Source organism: Patagioenas fasciata, chromosome 9 (assembly GCF_037038585.1).
Source record: "Patagioenas fasciata isolate bPatFas1 chromosome 9, bPatFas1.hap1, whole genome shotgun sequence".
Lineage (NCBI taxonomy): Eukaryota > Metazoa > Chordata > Aves > Columbiformes > Columbidae > Patagioenas > Patagioenas fasciata.
This window is the reverse complement of record NC_092528.1, coordinates 13,096,934-13,115,389: the sequence shown is the minus strand read 5'-3', so window position 1 is coordinate 13,115,389 and position 18,456 is coordinate 13,096,934. Positions and strand designations below refer to the sequence as shown.

At 40.4% G+C, this 18,456-nt stretch overlaps 1 protein-coding gene across 6 annotated transcripts in view; it reads left to right on the top strand.

Moving 5' to 3' along the window:
- Window positions 1-18,456, top strand: part of PAX3 (paired box 3) — a 75,896-nt gene that overhangs the window by 49,623 nt on the left and 7,817 nt on the right. For all 6 annotated transcript variants that reach the window (XM_071812449.1, XM_071812448.1, XM_065844689.2 and 3 more), the window contains 2 exons: window positions 10,308-10,473; window positions 11,577-11,791. In XM_071812449.1, the coding sequence (XP_071668550.1) occupies window positions 10,308-10,473; window positions 11,577-11,791 (381 nt within the window). The remainder of the gene's footprint in view (window positions 1-10,307; window positions 10,474-11,576; window positions 11,792-18,456) is intronic.

Sequence of the window (18,456 nt, the reverse complement as noted above, 5' to 3'; positions counted from 1 at the left end):
TGACAAAGGGAGTATCCTGTTCTGTTAGCATGTCCATCCTTTTATATTCTTATGTGATCATACTCTTGGGTAGAAGGCAAACATGAAGCTATGTTGTTTACCAACTTAGGGCTTTTTGTATCTGTACATGGACATTGATTTTTCAACTGCTAAAGAACATGGCTTTAAAAAAAAAAAAGTTGTGTTTTCCACAGTAGTTGTTCCATACCTACCATGAATATAATACTGAGCCTTTGGAGAAGAAGGTCTATTATCCCAGTTTGTTTTATGCATTTGACAGCACTCTTCATGTAATCAAGTCAGCTGTTGTTGCCAGTATATAGTTATTTAACTGTTTTAATTTGTTGTTGTTTGGGTCTTTCAGGCATTAACAGAGAAAAATATTTTAAAAAGGACAATGTGTCTGTAGAACCATGCAAGTTACTGGTGCAGTATCTACAGTTTACTTTTAGATTAGCTTTTGAAGTTCACTTGATTTAAACATTGTAATGTTTTTTTATCCCTGCTGTCAGTTTAACCCAAGATAAAATAAACCCTCAAATAACTGTTAGATCTTCACCACTTCACGTAGATCTGGATTGTCTAAAACAAGCTAACGTGTTGAAGGAGTAAACCGTAGTGTTGATTTAAATCTAAAAAAAAAACCCATGAACCTGGATTTTCAGATGTCCAAACCCAGGCAAATAGCAGCCGAATAATTCTGGAATAAACTGCACCTTGGAGTTCAGGTTTAGACTCGGACTTAATCTGTTCCACGGCACAGAAGCACATCCTGTAAAATGTTCAATACCACAGGTGGAATCCTCTGCTGGTCTCTTACTTCTTGACATCTAAGAGTTGTTCGGAAAAACAATGCCCTGTTTGAATCGGTCTGAGTTGCAAGTGTTTATCATCAAATGTGCTGTTGGGTGACAAGCAAAATGTTGCAGCCTGTGACCTAACCAAGGAGGAGAAATGAACAGTAACTTGTGATCTAGCCAAGGATACAAGTGGATTTGGTTACTTTGGTGAAACTCTGTTATGTTTTGACCTTTGGAGCTCAGCTGAGGCATTCATATGCTAAGAGCTGAAATAAACAACACAAAATATCCCTCTGCCTGTAGAAGACAAGCATGCATATTGCAGCATGGCTGTATGATTGAGTATCTGTCTTGAAAGATCCAGACTGTTTCACTTTTACCTGATAAATATTTTTGCAGAAGACTTCACACCACATTTCTTGTAAGTGTTTGTTATTACTGAGAGCAAACCAGATGTATGGATGAATTTGTCTGGAAGGCAAACTCAGCGGTGCATGACTCTCTTCTTAACATTTATACAAAGCGAAATGCTTGCAAAACAGCTTCATGTACAGACTTGGGCCAGGTAAGGCCTGATCAAGCCCTGGGAACCATCCACATACAGACATAATAAAGATAAATTCCTACACAGGTTCTGTTAGCAAGATGAATGGGATCTAAGATATGACGTTTCAGGCTATGTTAGCGTCAGTGGAAAAAAATGATAAAATGAAAAAAGACCTTGTTCATTTTTTTTCTAAATCAATGACCCACAGCTAGAAGAAAAGCAGAGCTCTCATTAACATAACAGCTGTCCTAATGTGGCTTTAACCCTGTGACTTTTTACATTCCTTATGGCTTCCTTGGTTCCCTTGAGACGCATCCTGTCTCACACCATTCCTATGATCTACAGCCTCACAAATTCCCTGGTACTTCTGACATATGGATATTTTACCTAACCCAGCATGGAAGAAAGTTCCCAGTCGATCAATGATTAAAATACCAGAACAAAACCTTTCTGGATTAAAGATCAGCTGGGGTCGAAGTAACCAGCCTGTGGGCAGTTTCCTAGAGCACTCCATCTGTCTGGTACCCTTGAAACCTGGCAGTGTGGTTTAGCAGCGGATTAAGGGATACAGGATTTGCCTTATCAGCATTCAGCACCTCTCTATAGCCCCTTAAAATAGCCACGTATGATGGGCATGAAATAAAAGATGACCTGTGAAAAGAAAATAACCCTATGAGAGAACTGGAGGGTTGGATAGCCATACTGATGTAGCATTCAAGCTTTCTTAGTCACATGTCTTTTTTGGTAACTGTGGTAGAGATCAGAAATACCAAATTTTACACAGATATACACACAAAGATCTCTTTGAGTGCTTCACAACCAAGTATCATTTAAAAACTGGTTCTTTGCAGCCCGGATAATTATTTTTTTCTCTGGAACTGTAAGGCCCAATTTCATAGAGTTGTTTTGCATTGTCTAGGAAGTTACTTAATTGATTACAACTGGACCAACCTTGCTATTCCCTCAATCCTTCCATGTAGCGCTTGCTTCTCGTGTTTTGTTCTTTTTTTTTCTACCCTGCCGCCCCTGTGCTTCCCCTTCCCTTCTGTTCCCTGAGGCGGTCTCTGAACACCCGTGAAAGGAAGAGTCTTAAACTGCTGGACCATCTATTTTCTCACTTTTCCACAGCTGAAGGGTAACCAAATGCATGTTTCTAAGCTGGTTGTTGGAGGTGGAAAAAAAGTTGCCTTTGGGCTGAGATTAAACTTAGAGTATTTCAACTCCTAAAGGGATTTTTTTTTGAAAGCTGGAAGTAACTGAAAAGAGACTTCACATTGTAAGTGTTTTTTGTGGACTTAATCATGGGGACAGGAAAATCTTTTGGGGAAAATCGTTTGTTACAACAAACTCCATGTTGTGAGAGTAATGGGATGTATAGTTACAATCGTTGCAGAAACTTCAGTACTGGGCATAATAAGGAGCTAAAATGCTGCCTGTGATTCCTCCTGCAGCATCTTTCTACTCAAGGGCTGTTGAGCCTTTCTTCCCTGCTTGTGGAGCCAGGAGAACCTCTTCTGCTGCCTCTTCCAAAGTCACGCAGCTCCTTCTTGCACATTAATTGCAGCAGGAAGGGGGAAAGTTTCTTGGTCTTGTGCATTCATCACATACAACTCAGAAACATAAGTAGAGTCCCAAAGGATGACAGCTTATTAAAAAGTAAAAAAGAAAAAAAAAAGTGGTAGTAACCTGGAAATATGAAGTTAAAGCATCATGTGTTGTGAGTAAAAATCACAATGTGCAGTGCTTTACTGGTCCAGTTTAAAAACTCATTTAAACCAGCATTAACTTACCTTTAAGCTCTGTGGCTTATTTTTTAGTTACTCTATCTGAAGGCAAGTTCTAAAAGTGAAATTTTCCCTAGTGTAGTTAAAGATCAAAGGTTCTTTTTGAGCTTTGGAGCAGCATGGTTATGGTTTCTGTAACAAATGGCACATAAGGAATGAAGTGGGTAGCATCTCTTCTGGCCACCTTTAGATTCTCACATCAGGCTTATTTTTAGACCTGGATAAACTGGGTGAAATTTGGCAGCAGCTTGGAGCCTGGTTCAGATTGATAGTGTGGAGGTGTTCACTTCCATCTTTTGGTAAAGGGTTTCTAAATCAGGTTCAGGTTTGTCCCATGGCAGGCGAAGGGCCAGAATCCTGCCTTGGGTGGTGGGGGCTGGCCAATCAGACAAATCTCTGCTAAATCTCTTTGGCCTCCCAACTTATCAGAGATTTGACGTGCGAGACTTGGATGTTGGACCATGTTGAGGATGTGCCCCTGGATCTGTGAGATCGTCCATGAATAATGGTGAAAAAGCGGGAAAGTCACGAAGAATTCTGAAACATGAGTATGTTCTGTCCTGAAAAGAGTATTCTCAGCCAAGTCCCAGGTTTGCTCAAAAACTTCAAAAAAGGAAAACATTGTTTAACAAAAGAATATGTCTGAAAATCCAGGCAGATCTCTCCAGGCTACTAGGATGGGGTTGGATGTTCCCATGTCAAACTTGTAATCAGCTTTTAAGCCTGTCTAAAAAGCTTATTATAGAGTCAGCAAATAAAAAAGTCCCAGGAGCACAGAAGTCTTGAGCAGCCAGAAGAAAAATTATATAGGCTTTTTTTTTTTTTTTTTTTTTTTAGTTTATGTGCTGTGTTTGCATATTGTTTGTTTCACTGTGGTACAGGGAGGGGAGGAGATAGTTTGGAGAAGAAGATAGTGTGAGGAGAGGTGAGAAAAGAAATAATGACTCTTAAGCTGGTAGTAAGGTTTGAAAGCTCTGAAGTCCAGTCTCTCAGTATTAATAGTCTCTTCTCAGTAGCAAACAGTGAAAAGCATTCACTGGGAAATCACGGGGGAGGGAGGACCTGTGCCAAAAAAAAGTCTTTATTTGGCCTTGGCTCCTCTGAAACTATTTGAGCTTCTATGCTGAGTTGCATAGTCCTATGGGGAGATGGGGTAAAGGAATGTCAGACAGATTCAGGAACATTTAAGACCTTTCAGCAGATTCTTACAGTTATTCTTGATGTGGTTTATGGAGAATTTATAGTGCTTTTTTTTTGGAGGCTGTCCTCTTGAATCACATATAGGATAAAGAAAGAAAATGCTGTGTGCATTCTCGTACTAGATAACCTTGTAATTGGTGATTTATTCCCACCCCCCCGCCCCCGGGTAAAGGAGAAATTCTTATGGGTAAATTAACCAACTACAAACATATGCAGGCCCAAGAAGACATTTTTAAATATAAAAGAAAAGAAGGGATGTGATTTTCATTCTGTTTTTCTGGTCCCTGATGCCTAAGGGCTTAAATTAGTGATGCTTTAATTTATAAATGCACAGTTCAGTTCGTTTATTACTCAATATTTTGCAGAACCATTCAGCTGCAGTGTTTTAGAAGTATTTGTGTGGTACTGAATCAAAGTCTTTTCAAAGAAACCTACGAGAGTTGAGTATGCTGGATTGCACTGGAAGGTAGTTTTGAGTCCTTGCTCCCTTTGGCACAGTCTGGTGGTTTTCTGGTCTGATGTCTCTTTTTTTTTTTTTTTTTTTTTTTAATTTATGTTATTTATTTTGGGTGTGTTTTAGAAGAACCCTGGTTTCCATCAGGTTGCTAACTCGGTCTATCCTGACTGGGGTGACTTCCCATCACTGTGGCGTTTCCGCCGGTGTCCGACAGGTCGCTCTGGAAGGGGGGCAGTGCTGCCTTGGGATGCTGTGAGGAAAGTGTCCTTCCCATGATGTGCCTGTGTTCATACGTGCTAGACCTTGTTCCTGCGGGGCCAGGGGTGTGCAGATGTCACAGCGGAGCTGTTTTGCCAACTGGCTACAAGGGAATTCTCTTGCCACTCTTGCTTCTTTCTGTGGCTGGTCCCTGGCCATGCTCTCCTGGAGCTCAGCTGGTACTGTGTCACTGGACAGTGACACACAGAAGAAAACCCACTTCTCTTCTCCCCTTGCCCTGTGTTTTTTTTGTGTTCTCTGAATGGATTCCTGGTAGGGTCAGGCAGGCACAAGTGCTGGTGTCAGTTGTTGGCCTGGTGAGACGATGGGAGCTCCTGCCCAGGCTGCTCTGAAGGCAGTTGAAGGAAATATAGGTCGGGCATCAGCAGGGACTGCAGGAGCAGACACTGTGCTGTGTTTGGAAGCTGTGTTGCTGTGTTTTGCAAAGGTAATGGAGTTGTCTCTGTCCAGGCTGGTGCAGCCCAGCTTCATTAGCAGGAGTTCCTTCTTCAGCCTCCCCGGTCTGCTTCTGGCACACCCCCTGAGAGTGCACCCACCAGGGACGCCTGCTGTCAGGATGGACATGCTTCATTCTTAAAACGTGAATTTTAGGGGAAAGGAGAGGTGTGGAATAGGGAGAGTGGGGAGGAAGATAGCATGCAGGCAAGAGTGGGGGGAAAAAAAACCCTACCCCCCTCTGTCTAAAGTTAGAAGTGCCATTAACAATACATCAGTCTTTCGACTCTGAATTTTTGGCAATTACGCTTGCAATGGCAAGGACTGTGTTTAACATAATATCCATGGGTTTCCTGCAAAATTCACATCTCAAATGTTTTGCCCTGTTGGATCAGAGATCTTTTTGCCTTAAAAGCACATAGAGCACTCTGTGTTTATGATCAGATTGTTGAAATGTCAAGGCTAATTACACTAGTATGTTCCCAAGTGAATAAATGCATCTTTTAAAGAACATCCTGTTGAGATCAACAAAATAAGATGTTGGCATGATAACTTGCAAACTAATTCAAGGGAAAATGATAAGAAGAAAGCATTTAAATATTAGAAAACAGAGATGGGAGAAACTTATTAGTTCACTTCACCCATTCTACATCAATGAAAAAAAATACATATATTTTTATATTCTGTTGTGGTGTGATTTCTTTTTCGGTCTGTACAGCTCCAGATACTTGAAAAACTGGAACCACCAATAGTTACTTCCCTTAACGGACCTTTTTATTCCCTTCCTTTTGCTCTAAATTTCATCCTCTTTGGTTCTATTCTTGAGATGTAAATTTCGGCCATAGACTGGAGCTCAATTTTGTTTCCAAATCATCTGAGTGATTTACATTCCATATTTGAAAGTGACACAGAAACCGGGGAGCAAATACTTCCTTTAGATGAATGTGACTTGGCTCCTGGTGCAACATCACTTTTGGACGCTGGGCTCCCTCCAGGAAGCTCCGTTCCCTCTGTCCATGTCTGCATTTGCACAGCACCAAGCACAACTCTGACCTAATTTAGAGCTCCTGCATGTTACACCAAGACAAGTAGATCCCATTCCTTCAGACACAGTGCTGCTTGTGTAAGAACACTGTATTTTGAGTCTCCAAAATGCAGCAGCTTGCTTATCACCGCTTTTGCTTCCGTGTGGGAGTTCAGGACAGTAGTGGTGATTTGAAGCACCTTTGCCTTTCACCCAGATCCATGCTCTTGCTGGTGAAGGCAACACTCAAGGTATGTTAGTTCATCAGATAAAGCAGACATGGGTCGTTTAGAGTTGTTTTGCTGTTACTCCCGCTACATGGTGGCACTTTCTCACAGTCTGACACCTGCGCTGTGCCCGGAGCATTTCTGCATCCAGGTCACAGTCACTTCCTGCTCAGAAGGGGGGTGGCAGAACAGAAACACCTGATGGGGACCCACTAGATTTGAGAACACCTCTCAAAAGATGAGGATTTTATCAGGCTGGTGAGAGTTGAAATTTGCCGAATATAATAGGACATTGTGTTTATTAGATCATGTTGGAGATGTACAAACAAAAGACAACATTTCCCCAGGTGTTTTCAGTATGTTTCTAAGCAGCCACACTGGCTTGTGGTGACTAGATTTAAGTCTTGACTTGATATTGGCAAATTTTTTCAAGATTTCTTTAATTAGTGGTAATAGCACGCACGGATTCTTCATGTTATGTGCTGATTTAAAAAACAAAAAAAATATCCTGAACTCTTGAGACTAAGTCAGGGCAGCTGGACATAGTCCAAGTGAAAGAATATGATTAAAAAACGATAAATAATTTTAGTTAACATAGGATATAACTGCTACTGTGTAAAGTTTGGGATCTGATTAATTTTAATAAACATCACATAAAATGTAAAGAAAATATTTAGATTTGAGTTATATAGTTTTGAGTAATCCTTTCTGGACTTTCCAAAACCCTCTTCCACCATTCTAACTCTCCCATTTAATTTTACTTGCCTTTTTTTTTTTTTTATTTCTGTCCTACTGTTGTGTTATTTCTTCTTTGTGTTCTGTCACACACAACATATGAAATCTGCAGTTACCTGGCATAAAATGGGAGTTAAACACACTTGCAAGCCAAATCTCGAGCCACGTGAAAAGGGTGAGGTTGTGATAGTAAATAGTATTTACAGTAAAAACTATTGTGTTAAAACATCCAGAATGACAGATTCAGAGCTTCAGTGTATTCCTTTGTAAAAATGCGTGATGGTAAGAGTTATGGTCATTTTAAAGATCAAGTATTTTTAGCATTTTTACAAAGTCTGGTCCAGAGCCTGTTGAAATCAAAGGGAAACAAATAGATGTGTGGATCGGACCCCTGGTGCTTACTGGTGAGGTGTTTTGCATTTGTTCAGGGGGTGTTGGTGGGTTGATTTTTGGCACAGGAGGGGTGTGCGGTGGCTGATGGGGCAGCAGTGGCCGGAGCCGCAGCTGTGCCAGCAGCACGTGCCACGGGTGCCTGTCACCTACTGCCCATCGAGCCCGTCCCAGAAGCATGGGACTGAGGCGGTAACACACAGCCCAGGCAGGTTCCTGCACCCCTGTGAACTCTCATTTAATTTAAAGGGACTCCATGTGGCAACTGGGCTCTGTGCGAGTACAGTTGTTGAGGGGTTGATGTAAGCTTTTTGACATCAAGTGTGTCCATTTCAGGGACGTTTAATACGTATCTGCAGTTCTGGAAAAATGCAGTTCTGGAAAAATGCAGATCTGTAAAATGAGCCAAAATCTATCTGCAAATAAAAGCATAAAATTTGACATCAATACTAACCACTCACTACTGAATTAAAGTTTGGGATCTGACACATTTTAATAAAGATCTAGGGCTCGAAGACATCTGCTTATCTGTAGAGGAAACAAAAATCTTGTTTCCTTGTTTTCTTCAGTGAAATCCTCTCATGTAGTGTAGTTCAATTACTGTTCCCAAAGCATTTGAAGATCATCAGATAACCCTCTTGACCTGAAGAAGGGAGTGTGTCATGGAGAAAGCCACAGTTAATGACCCAGGCAGGCTAATTACAACATGCATTTGCTGCTCCCTGCTCCCTCTCTGACCTCCATTATCCTTCCTAAATGCTCTTTAGCAGAGCCTCTTCTCTTCAGCATGTCTTGCCCTCTTTCTCCCTTTCTTTCATCATCTTCAACAGACGCTACTGCAGGAGTGTGAGACTGGTGGGCTTTGGGAGACATAAGCAGGTGGAAGGAACCTGTGAGAAGTAAATAAGAAATTTAGACTTATATGTCAGTGAGGGAAGCAAAGGGTAAGGAGAGAGGTGAAAAAGGGTATCGATGTCCGTAGGAAGAAAAAGTGGAAAATATTGCTGGATCTAGACACATACTCCATCATTGCTCATCGCAGGTCTCACTTCTCCACCCTGGTGCCTTGTTCCTGTCAGCTGCTTTCAGAAATGGTTCGTGTGGAGGTAGAGGGAAAGTTAATATGTACAACAAAAACATGAGGTAGAACAGAGGCTCCATCTATCCCTCTGTCCTAAATCTTGAACTGGAGTGGCAGTGAGTAATCAAGGAGGAGATGTTGTGGCCAAAGGAGAAGGCAGCTGTGTGAACTGAGCATCTCATTCTGAACAGAGGATGAAGCCAGATCAAACTGCATGGTAACAGATGGCCTACATCAGAAACCAGATGGCCCAGCGAGTCCCGCCATTCCTGCTACGAAATAGCAAGTGGAAGAGAAGCCCAGAGCACAGCCCAAAATGTCATTTTACCCTCAGATAAGGACCAGTGTAATGTGCTGTAATCTAGATCTGCTGTAACCCTGCAGCAGGGCAGTGTGGGTGCATGCTGGTCCAGGCACCCCTGCTGTGGCAGGTTGCCCTTCAGATTTGTGACATGTGTAATTGCTATAATAGCAATATTATCTGATGTGTTTTGCAACTCTTATTATGTTTGTATTTGTGAAGTCTGGCCTCTTCCTTTCTTGGAGGCAGTAAGAGCCATCCAAGACTTCCAAAACTTAAAATGTGAACTGAGAATGACATGAAGGAATCGCTTGTTGGCAGAAAGCAGATTTATAGCTAAAATGTCCCACCAATCCAAACCCCATCTGTGTGGTACCCTGTCCTGGGAACAGATTTCAGAGTGGTTCTGAAATGCCAATCTAGTACTGCAATTCTAATCTACTGTTAATGTCTAGTTTATGAAGAGATCTTTTGTACATATGTGATTATGCAAAAACTTGCTGGGAGGGATTTCTGGTTTTTGTACGTGGGACTTGGATTTTTCAAATTAAAATCTTAAGGTTCTGTTGATCGTTAGGACAATATAGTATCACAGTATGTAAGTATAAGCACGTTCCAACAGTGCATTAATGATGCTGCTAATTTGTCAGCAAGATAAATATAAAGATAATCCAATCCAGACTAAATAGCTTTGGCTGACACTGAGATTAAATGGAGAGACGTTTTCCCTTTCTCATGAAATCTGGCACAATAAGGATACTGATTGGTAACTATTAAAAGTGTTAAAGCTTGAAAGCATTAGTCAGCTTGTTTCTCAGGAGAGGTTGTATTTGAGAGGAAACTGGGGTCTGGGATTCCCATGTCCTGCCCGTCAAACCATGGAAGTATGTGCCAAGAGCTCCTTTCTTGCCTGGGAGCTCTGAGCACAGTGCACATTTTCTGCATTTCTCTTTTCAGACACTGAATGCATTTGAAATATGCCATGATTTCTGAGGTACCCATATTAAATGTACAAAAATCAATTATCCCTAATTAAAACATTTGTAGGTCTGGTTTAGTAACCGTCGAGCTAGATGGAGGAAACAAGCAGGAGCCAATCAACTGATGGCTTTCAACCATCTGATCCCAGGAGGATTTCCACCCAGCGCCATGCCAACTCTGCCAACCTACCAGCTCTCCGAGCCCTCCTATCAACCCACCTCCATACCACAAGGTACAGTAGCCAACAGGTACTGGGTTAAAACAGCGTTATTGGAGAGTTTCTTGTGTTGATCCATTGTAGAAATATTTTCTTCTCTAATGTAGAAAAAGAGGCATTGGTTAGTTTAGGGTCTGAGTCAGCAAGGACCTTGCAAATCTGCTTATTTCCAGCATGTAAGAACTTGGGTTTGTTTTGCTGCAAGAAGGGGCTGGTTCTGTGTGAAGGGTGCTAGCTGGAGAAATAATCGCATCCTTCACAGCAGAGGTCCAGGTTGGGGAAGCGATGGACACGCTTCTCTGCCCTTCCGCCTCACTGGTCTCCTTTGCTGAGAGTGCCCGGTGTGGTGGGGAAGGAAGTAGCAGCTGTGTTCTGTCTTTGCTTTCAGTGCTGATGGACTGGAAACTTCTGTAAGTACGCTGAATATTTAGCTGATGGTGGAAAAAATTGCTATTCAGACCATCTTGTTTCATATCAGATAGCAGCAAGTCTCAGTATGGTAAAAATTCACGTTATTAGAAATTCCGTGAACTTTGATAGATTTGGGGGAAGAGGAAACAGAACTTCAAATATAGGTTGTGCTAGATTTTACTGTTACAGAAAAACCTTACAGGTGAGATTCTATAAAACAAGTTACTGTACTCTTGCTTTTTCCTTGAGATTTGGATCTTAACTGCTGGTGGATGTTCTAATTAAAGGAATTTTTCGAAGTCCAGGACTTCTCCCATCCATTGCTAGATTCGTTACAAATTATGGCAGAATTACTGTACTGTGACCAGGAGTGGAAAGCCTGTTATCGGTCTTTAAAGCAAAATAAACTTTTCCTTTATTTTTATATATATAAAAATATTGCTGTGTCAATTCTGAACAATATGTGCTCGCTAAGGATTGTCTGAAAAGTGCCTGTTTCTGTTCTGATCTTTACAGTCTATTTAATAACATTTATGTAATCTCACTGGCCAGTTAAATACCTAGCAATATTAAAGATTTTCCTTTCTATTTAACCAGTGCTTAAATGCAGGTCCTGATGCAATTCTGTCAAGTTGAGCTTCACATAATGAATTTATTATGCCAGAAAAAAGGAGGAAAACATATCAACATGTTTATTTTGCTTCTAGCCGTGTCTGATCCGAGCAGCACCGTTCATAGACCTCAGCCTCTCCCTCCAAGCACCGTGCACCAAAGCAGTCTCCCTTCGAACCCAGAGAGCAGCTCTGCCTATTGCCTCCCCAGCACCAGGCACGGATTTTCCAGCTATACAGACAGCTTTGTGCCTCCGTCCGGGCCCTCCAATCCCATGAACCCTGCCATTGGCAATGGCCTTTCACCTCAGGTCAGTCCTGTGTTTTCAGACAGAGGATTTGCTGTATACCAGAACCAAAGAGTCTATTCCCTCAGGCCACAGTATAATGAATTACCAAATTTAAACCATAATATATTCTTTATACAAGCCACATGATTTCAGTTTGCTAGTTTCCTTCTTTTTCTATTTTTTTTCCTCCTACTGGCTGAATCAAGAGTCATAGCTTATATTTAATTTCAAGTGATTTATAATGTAATCATGCAGGCTTCATGTTTACATTCAGTTGTTGAGCGTTTGTAACGTTCTGCTATTTTCCTGAAGATCCATGGCTAAGTACAGAAAGTAGGTCATGTAGTTTTTCTGTGGATAAAATATGACTTCAAGATAACCTCGCCAAGGTTTTACCAAATAGTCCAGGAAAATTATAGGCAAGTTGTACGAGGAGAATTCCAAGGGCTGAGCAGCACACATTGAGATGAGCTATAATCGAGTTATGAATACATAAATTAGGAGTATTACTGCTCTTTGGCAATATATAACTGCATGAATACCATAATTGTTTTTCTAATTTGCATGAGCTCTTTTTAGGAAATCATGTTAATAAATTGCCTTGATAATTGAGTGTCAAAAGGTTGGTTAAATTTTCCTAGATGCGGCATCTGTCTGAAGCTGACATTATTAGTTAAAGCTTGAATAGATGGTAGTTTATTTCATTAGTGAGAGCTTTGCCCAGGTGCTTGGAAAGAGATGTCCACTAAATTCTGAGAAGTCACAAAGAGGATGCAATCTATAATTACAATCAGGAATCTCTTCAGGGCTGAAAGTGAGAGTTTTAACAGCTTTATCTTCTTTCTACCCTTTTTTCCTCTCAGTGGTTAGAAAAACAGAGGGAAGCTCAGAATGACACAAATGAAAAGTGAAAAGACAATTATACTCAATTACACACTAATCACTGACTATCACCACTGCCTAAGCAGGGAGAGGGCATTCTAATAGGCAGAAAATGAGATTTTAATGGCACAAAGGGTGGCCAAAATAACGACTCGTATATCTTTGCCTCCTTCGTTTTCTTCAACTTGTGGTTTGCATCTCGGGAGTGCAGCTCTTGGTTCCTGTGCAACGGTGATAACTCTGTGCAGCTGAAAAGTTCAAAGGCACTGGAGTTGAAAAGAATGAATAACAAAGGCAATGAAATAAACATTTTTGCCCAAAGGCAAAAGTTCATAAACCCTTTTTTGTAACAGTAAACGTAATTAAGTTTCACAGATTCCTATAGCTTAGAGTGGGGTACAAAACTTTATGGCTTGAAACCTCAGGAAGAAAATACCAACAGAAAACCAAACGGATGTACTTCCAACAAGACTTGAATGGATTTTGTTCTAAACAATTCTGATTTCTAAATGCAATCTCCAAAAAAAGCCATGACACTATATTAGCTGCTTTTTTTTTTTCTTGTAAAAGACCGGTTTCATAGTGTGTAAGGCTTCCACATTTTTGATGTAAATATCTTTCTGGGATTCAGCATTAATCCATGCAAAGTAGTTGTTAGTGTCAGTTTAAATGTGTGTTGGTTCTGGCTATGGAAAATGTGATCTTTTTTTCCTTTCACAGAGCTTTTATTGTCTGTGACAGAGAAGTGGAGCACAACAGTAAAAAAATCTTGTGATGTCTGGGCATAGTGGGACAATAAAGTGAGGCCAGGTTTCCTCCCCCCAGATTCTTGCTGATTTGAGGTTTGGTCTTAATCTGCTCTGGGATTCCCTTTTGATTACATGTCTTCAATCAGTTACTGTGCTGCTTTACACCCAGTCCTGTCTTTACACTATGAAACTTCTGTTGTTTTGGCTTTTTTTCTTTTAACTTTTGAAACCTTTTCCTGTTCCAGTGCTTAGAGCTCCTGGCCTTACCCTGCACCTCTGCCCACAGGCTTAAGAGGAGACCAGTCACTCAAAGACTGACATCCTGTGTTCATCACTGAATGTATACAGGAGATTACTTATAGCCGATCAAGTTTTGAACTGCTTTTCGGCCACTGAATGATTGCCCTCACTGACTGATGCAGATCTTTCCATGAAACAAACAAACAAAAGCTCAGCCCTAAATTTATGCGATGTTACCAATAGCTCCTCTAAAACCATTTTGGAGCCAAAACAATGCCTTAGAGACATGTATAAAAAGCGTGTATGTATCAAATTATATACCTAGGTTTGCGTTTATATAAGGGAGTGATACAGCTGCAAGTATGTAAATCATGTGCAACAAACTGTGGGACTATAGCAAAACAGTGATTGTGCTTTATGACCGAAAGAAGAGCCTCATATGTTGGTGATGTACATTGTGATGTTACTGTGTGAAATGTCCCTTACTCGTGGATGTGTTGCAGGGTACCCTTATGTCACGGGTCCTCGGGGCTCTTCCCGCAGGTGCCCAGGTGGTGGCTGAGCAGCTCAGGTAGCAGCGGCTGACAAGTCAAAATCTGGTTCTGTGCTGGGGATTTCATGAAGAGAGAGAAACAGGAGTTTTCATGCTGAGTGGGCATGTTGCAGTGCCCTGCTTGTGTGCATGGAATTTAGATGAGAAATTGAGAGGTACTTTTTACTACCCAGTGGATTTTGACCACAATAAATCTGAGTGTGTGAGCAATTAACATAATGTTTCCACCCATCACTGTCTCTCTGTCATGCAAGTGCTCTGGACAAACTGTGCGTAAAGCTGAATTTACGACAACTTTAGCGGGAGGGGGGAAGGGAGGCTTTGTGTGAAGCCCAAATGATCTTCTGTGATTTAAAAGAACCCCTCAGAACATGCAGAACAAAATCTAATATCAAGATTAATGGGATCATTTTCTTACCATACTTAAACCTCTTTTCCCACTTTGACTCCAGTTTGTTTCAAATGAGGCAGATTCCTTAGGGAAACTTTATTTTCCATGCAGGGTGTTTCCTTTCTAACTTTGTTCTTGAGTATGATGGACAAATATGTTGTTTAAGGCAAGCACTGGGTGAAGGCAGAGGACAAGAGGAAGTGGCTAGGATACTGTAACTATATTTTTATCGTGTTAGCAATGAAATCAAAAGTTAGAAAAGACTGTACTTTCAGTTTTTGAAAGCAGTGTGTTCCATAACTTACCTGTCTTTCAGGCTGGGAAATAAAATGTTGCTCTTATTTAGAAGAGAATAGAAAGAGTCCTGCCTTGTCAATGTTATTTAGCACTTTTTAACATCAAGACAAGATCTGCAGATCTCCAGATGACCGATTATTCTTCTTGTTCATCTGGTTTACTCGTTGCTAACTGGATGTGGTGAGAGAACCTCTGTCTTACAGACCTGTAAGGGGTTGACTTTGGAAGGAATAAGACGGGGATAAATGTCTTGGGGAACTGATAGCCAGGAGTGCCCTTGTTTGTATTTCATGAAAATCAACTAGACTGCAGGCACACCATCTCAGCCAGAGCTCTTTAAATATAATGTCAGAACAGAGATTAGTAGTGTGTAATATATGTAAATTGCATATTTTTATGTTTTCTATGCCTATTATACAGCTTCTTGGCTTTCATGCATACATTTACAGGAATATTGTATTTCCTTTTCAAATTAGGTTTCAGTTGCTCAGTGCATCTTCTTTTAACAAACCTTTGTTAACTCAAAATTATTAGGGAGTAGCATATTTGTGTGTTAATACGTGCACGCGACACTGTAAGCGTGCCTCTGAATTGGCACGTCGCTTTCTGATCCCAGTATTAACAGTCACTGACAGACAGTTCTTCCATGGAAGCCAGAAGAGCGACTGCAAAAACACTTGTCTTGCACCTGCGGGTGTAGGGTCTTACTAGAGAGTGGATTGTTTTTAAGGCAGAATATCAATATTTTGAACTGCTTTGTTTAAGATAAGGAAAAAGGCTTTTCCGGTGGACACAGGCATCCCTTGACTTTGCCACATGCATTTTATTAGAGCCAAAAGAGCAGAGTTTGCCTTGTGCCAGGCGGTTCAGGCAGTTTGCTGGGTTTGAATTGTGCTGTTCCAGCTGCTCGTGGGTCAGGATGGAGTGGCAGGACTGTGCTTGCACTGCTGCCTGTATCTAACTCGTAGGGTATCCAGGCTTAACTGGTGCTTTAGTGGAAGGTTTTAACTGGGAAAAGAATAAACACGAGTAACCTGTCTTCTGCTGGCCATAATTTTTTTTCCTCCTTGGCCTCGAGAAAATGTTTGAGTTCTACCTTTTCCTCTTTCTTGTCATCTTCCTGTGTGTTTGTGTCAAACCAGCAGCTTTAAAAGCTGCAGTTTCAAAATGGGAAATGGATTGAACGTTGAATGCTTGTGTAGAAGATCATAGCAGTCTTTAATTAATTTTGTAGTCCTTATGTCATTACCTGGAGCTCAGGAATTATCTTGATAAGAAAATTCCAAACTTTTCTGTGAACAGTAGTAAAGATGCAAGCTGTTTCAAGGTTTCTTTCTTTTCCTGTCAAAACATTTCACTGCCTGAGTTTAAGAAATACCCTCTAACTCTTTTTGGTGAGAGAGATCTTAGGCAATTGACTTCTTTTAAGTCTTTGAGAGCACTTGGTTTTCATTAACCTGAAGTATGGATCTGATGGCAGCTGTCGAATCAGTGAGACATGTCCATACTGTCTTAACTCTGTTTTTAAGGGAAACACAGGCACCAGTGGCTAAAATCTTGCAGGCCCTCATTAAGAGGGACAAGAGGGGGTAAAAAAACACCAAAAAACACATGACCAAACAGTTGTTAATTTACTATACTTTTCCCTATACTTCCCGTCAGATTACTGTCTGGCTGGTTGCTCACAGAAACATTTTGTTTGGATCTAAGTCTCGGAGCAATGAGAAGCTCATGATCTCTGTCACAATGATCTTGACTTTGAGAACTTCTTGCTTAATGACCCAAGAACATGAGACAGAGGTCAGGGATTTCTTTGTGAGGAGGAAAGTTAATTCACATGATATTGTTTTCATGAGCACGAGTCTTTGGTTTGGTTTGTGTTGTGTTTTGTTGTTTTTTTTTTTTTTTTTTTTTTTTTTAATTTAAAAAGAGGTTCAGCCAATGGGATTGATTATTTCTGTTTCTGGAGTGGGTAGAAACAGGTGGGATCAATAGTTTTGTAATTGTTATTATGCAATAATAATATTTCTTATTTGTTTTGTAAATATTGTAATATTTTAAATAATAAATATTATAGCATAGATAATAAAATACATTAATATAACAACAAGAATGATGACCTTACATGTTTAGTGTCTACCTTAGCTTCTCACTTTCTGGGCCTATTTCCACCTCCACCCCCATCATGCCTGAAAAGTTGGAGTGGGTGGCTGGGGCTTCAGCCTTAGAAAAACAGGTCTTCTATTACAGCTGAGAAATCTTACATGGAGATATAAAAAGCCCTGGCATCTCTGGGAAATTAACCAATTGTACTGTAACTTCATGACAATAAATGTTTGGGAATACAATGCAAATATAAATAAAATATAAAAAAGCTAAATAAAATATATACAAAAATGTAATAGTAAAATGATACAATATAAAAAAAAGTTATCAGTTTCTAGGTTTTCTTAACCCTTTTTAAATGATATTGCTCACAAAAGTGACTTATCTTCCTCCATAATAACCTGTACTGTTTAGAATATATTCCACATCATCACAACCTTTAAAATAATTTTTTGCTTTTGCTGCACATAGAAGTTCAATTTAAACCAGTTAAGTGAAAATAAGAGTCAGCCCTTCATAGAGTATATGACTAGCATGCATTGGTAAACTTCTAATGCTTTAACGAATTTACAAAATAGAAATATCAACAGGCATCTGAATACTTGCATATTTTTTCAATTAAGGGCTGGTGTATGAATGTGGGCTTTGCCATGAGTAATCACAGATGGCTCACTTGAGTCCTTAATTATGCTCTGTATTTTAGATTTCCAAGGAGAGGTACTAAAAATACCACGGCATGATTCAGTGAAAAGCGTATATTGCGGTGGGATCAGAAAGAGCAGAATTGCATCCCTAGCAAAGTCACTCTAGAAAGCCATGTATCCATCTTTAAATGCATTGGACTCGGTTTCCTTCGAAACTTCCTACCTCTCTAAAGATAACCATTTTATTTTTATCTTGATTTTTTGCTGGGACGTCAGTAATAGTAATAATTTTCTTACAAAAGAAAGATTGACAGCTGAGCCAGGATATAAAGAGGTTTCCTCTAGTCAAAATAGCAAAATACTTGTTTTTCCCTAGTGCTGTTTAGATTAGAGACCCTGGAATATACATTAATGGGAACCTCATGAGTGAACCCTTCCTTACTAGTTGGATTCTTCCAGTTATGTTTGTCCATTTTTTTTCCTCCACACTTGTGGATAACTTTTTGCTTTTACCTAAGCGGCTAGGATTTTGTAGCAGTTCCCTGTCAGTAAATGCAGCCATGTAGGTGTCGATCATGCAACAGTTGTTGTAGGGACAAACATCGAGTTTGCTGCGAGTCTCCTGTGAAAACTTTGCAGATCCTATCTCCTGGTCCTCTGCCAGGAAAAACAAAAACCAAAACAGTTTTGAATTGGGGGAAAAAAAGAAAGGTGTATTTTCTGTTTGTTTTCCTGAGAGGGAACCAACCTGTGTATCCCAGTTCAGTTCTGGAGGGAAGGTGTGTGAGAGCCCAGCCAGAAACAGTGGGACTGGTTTTCACGAT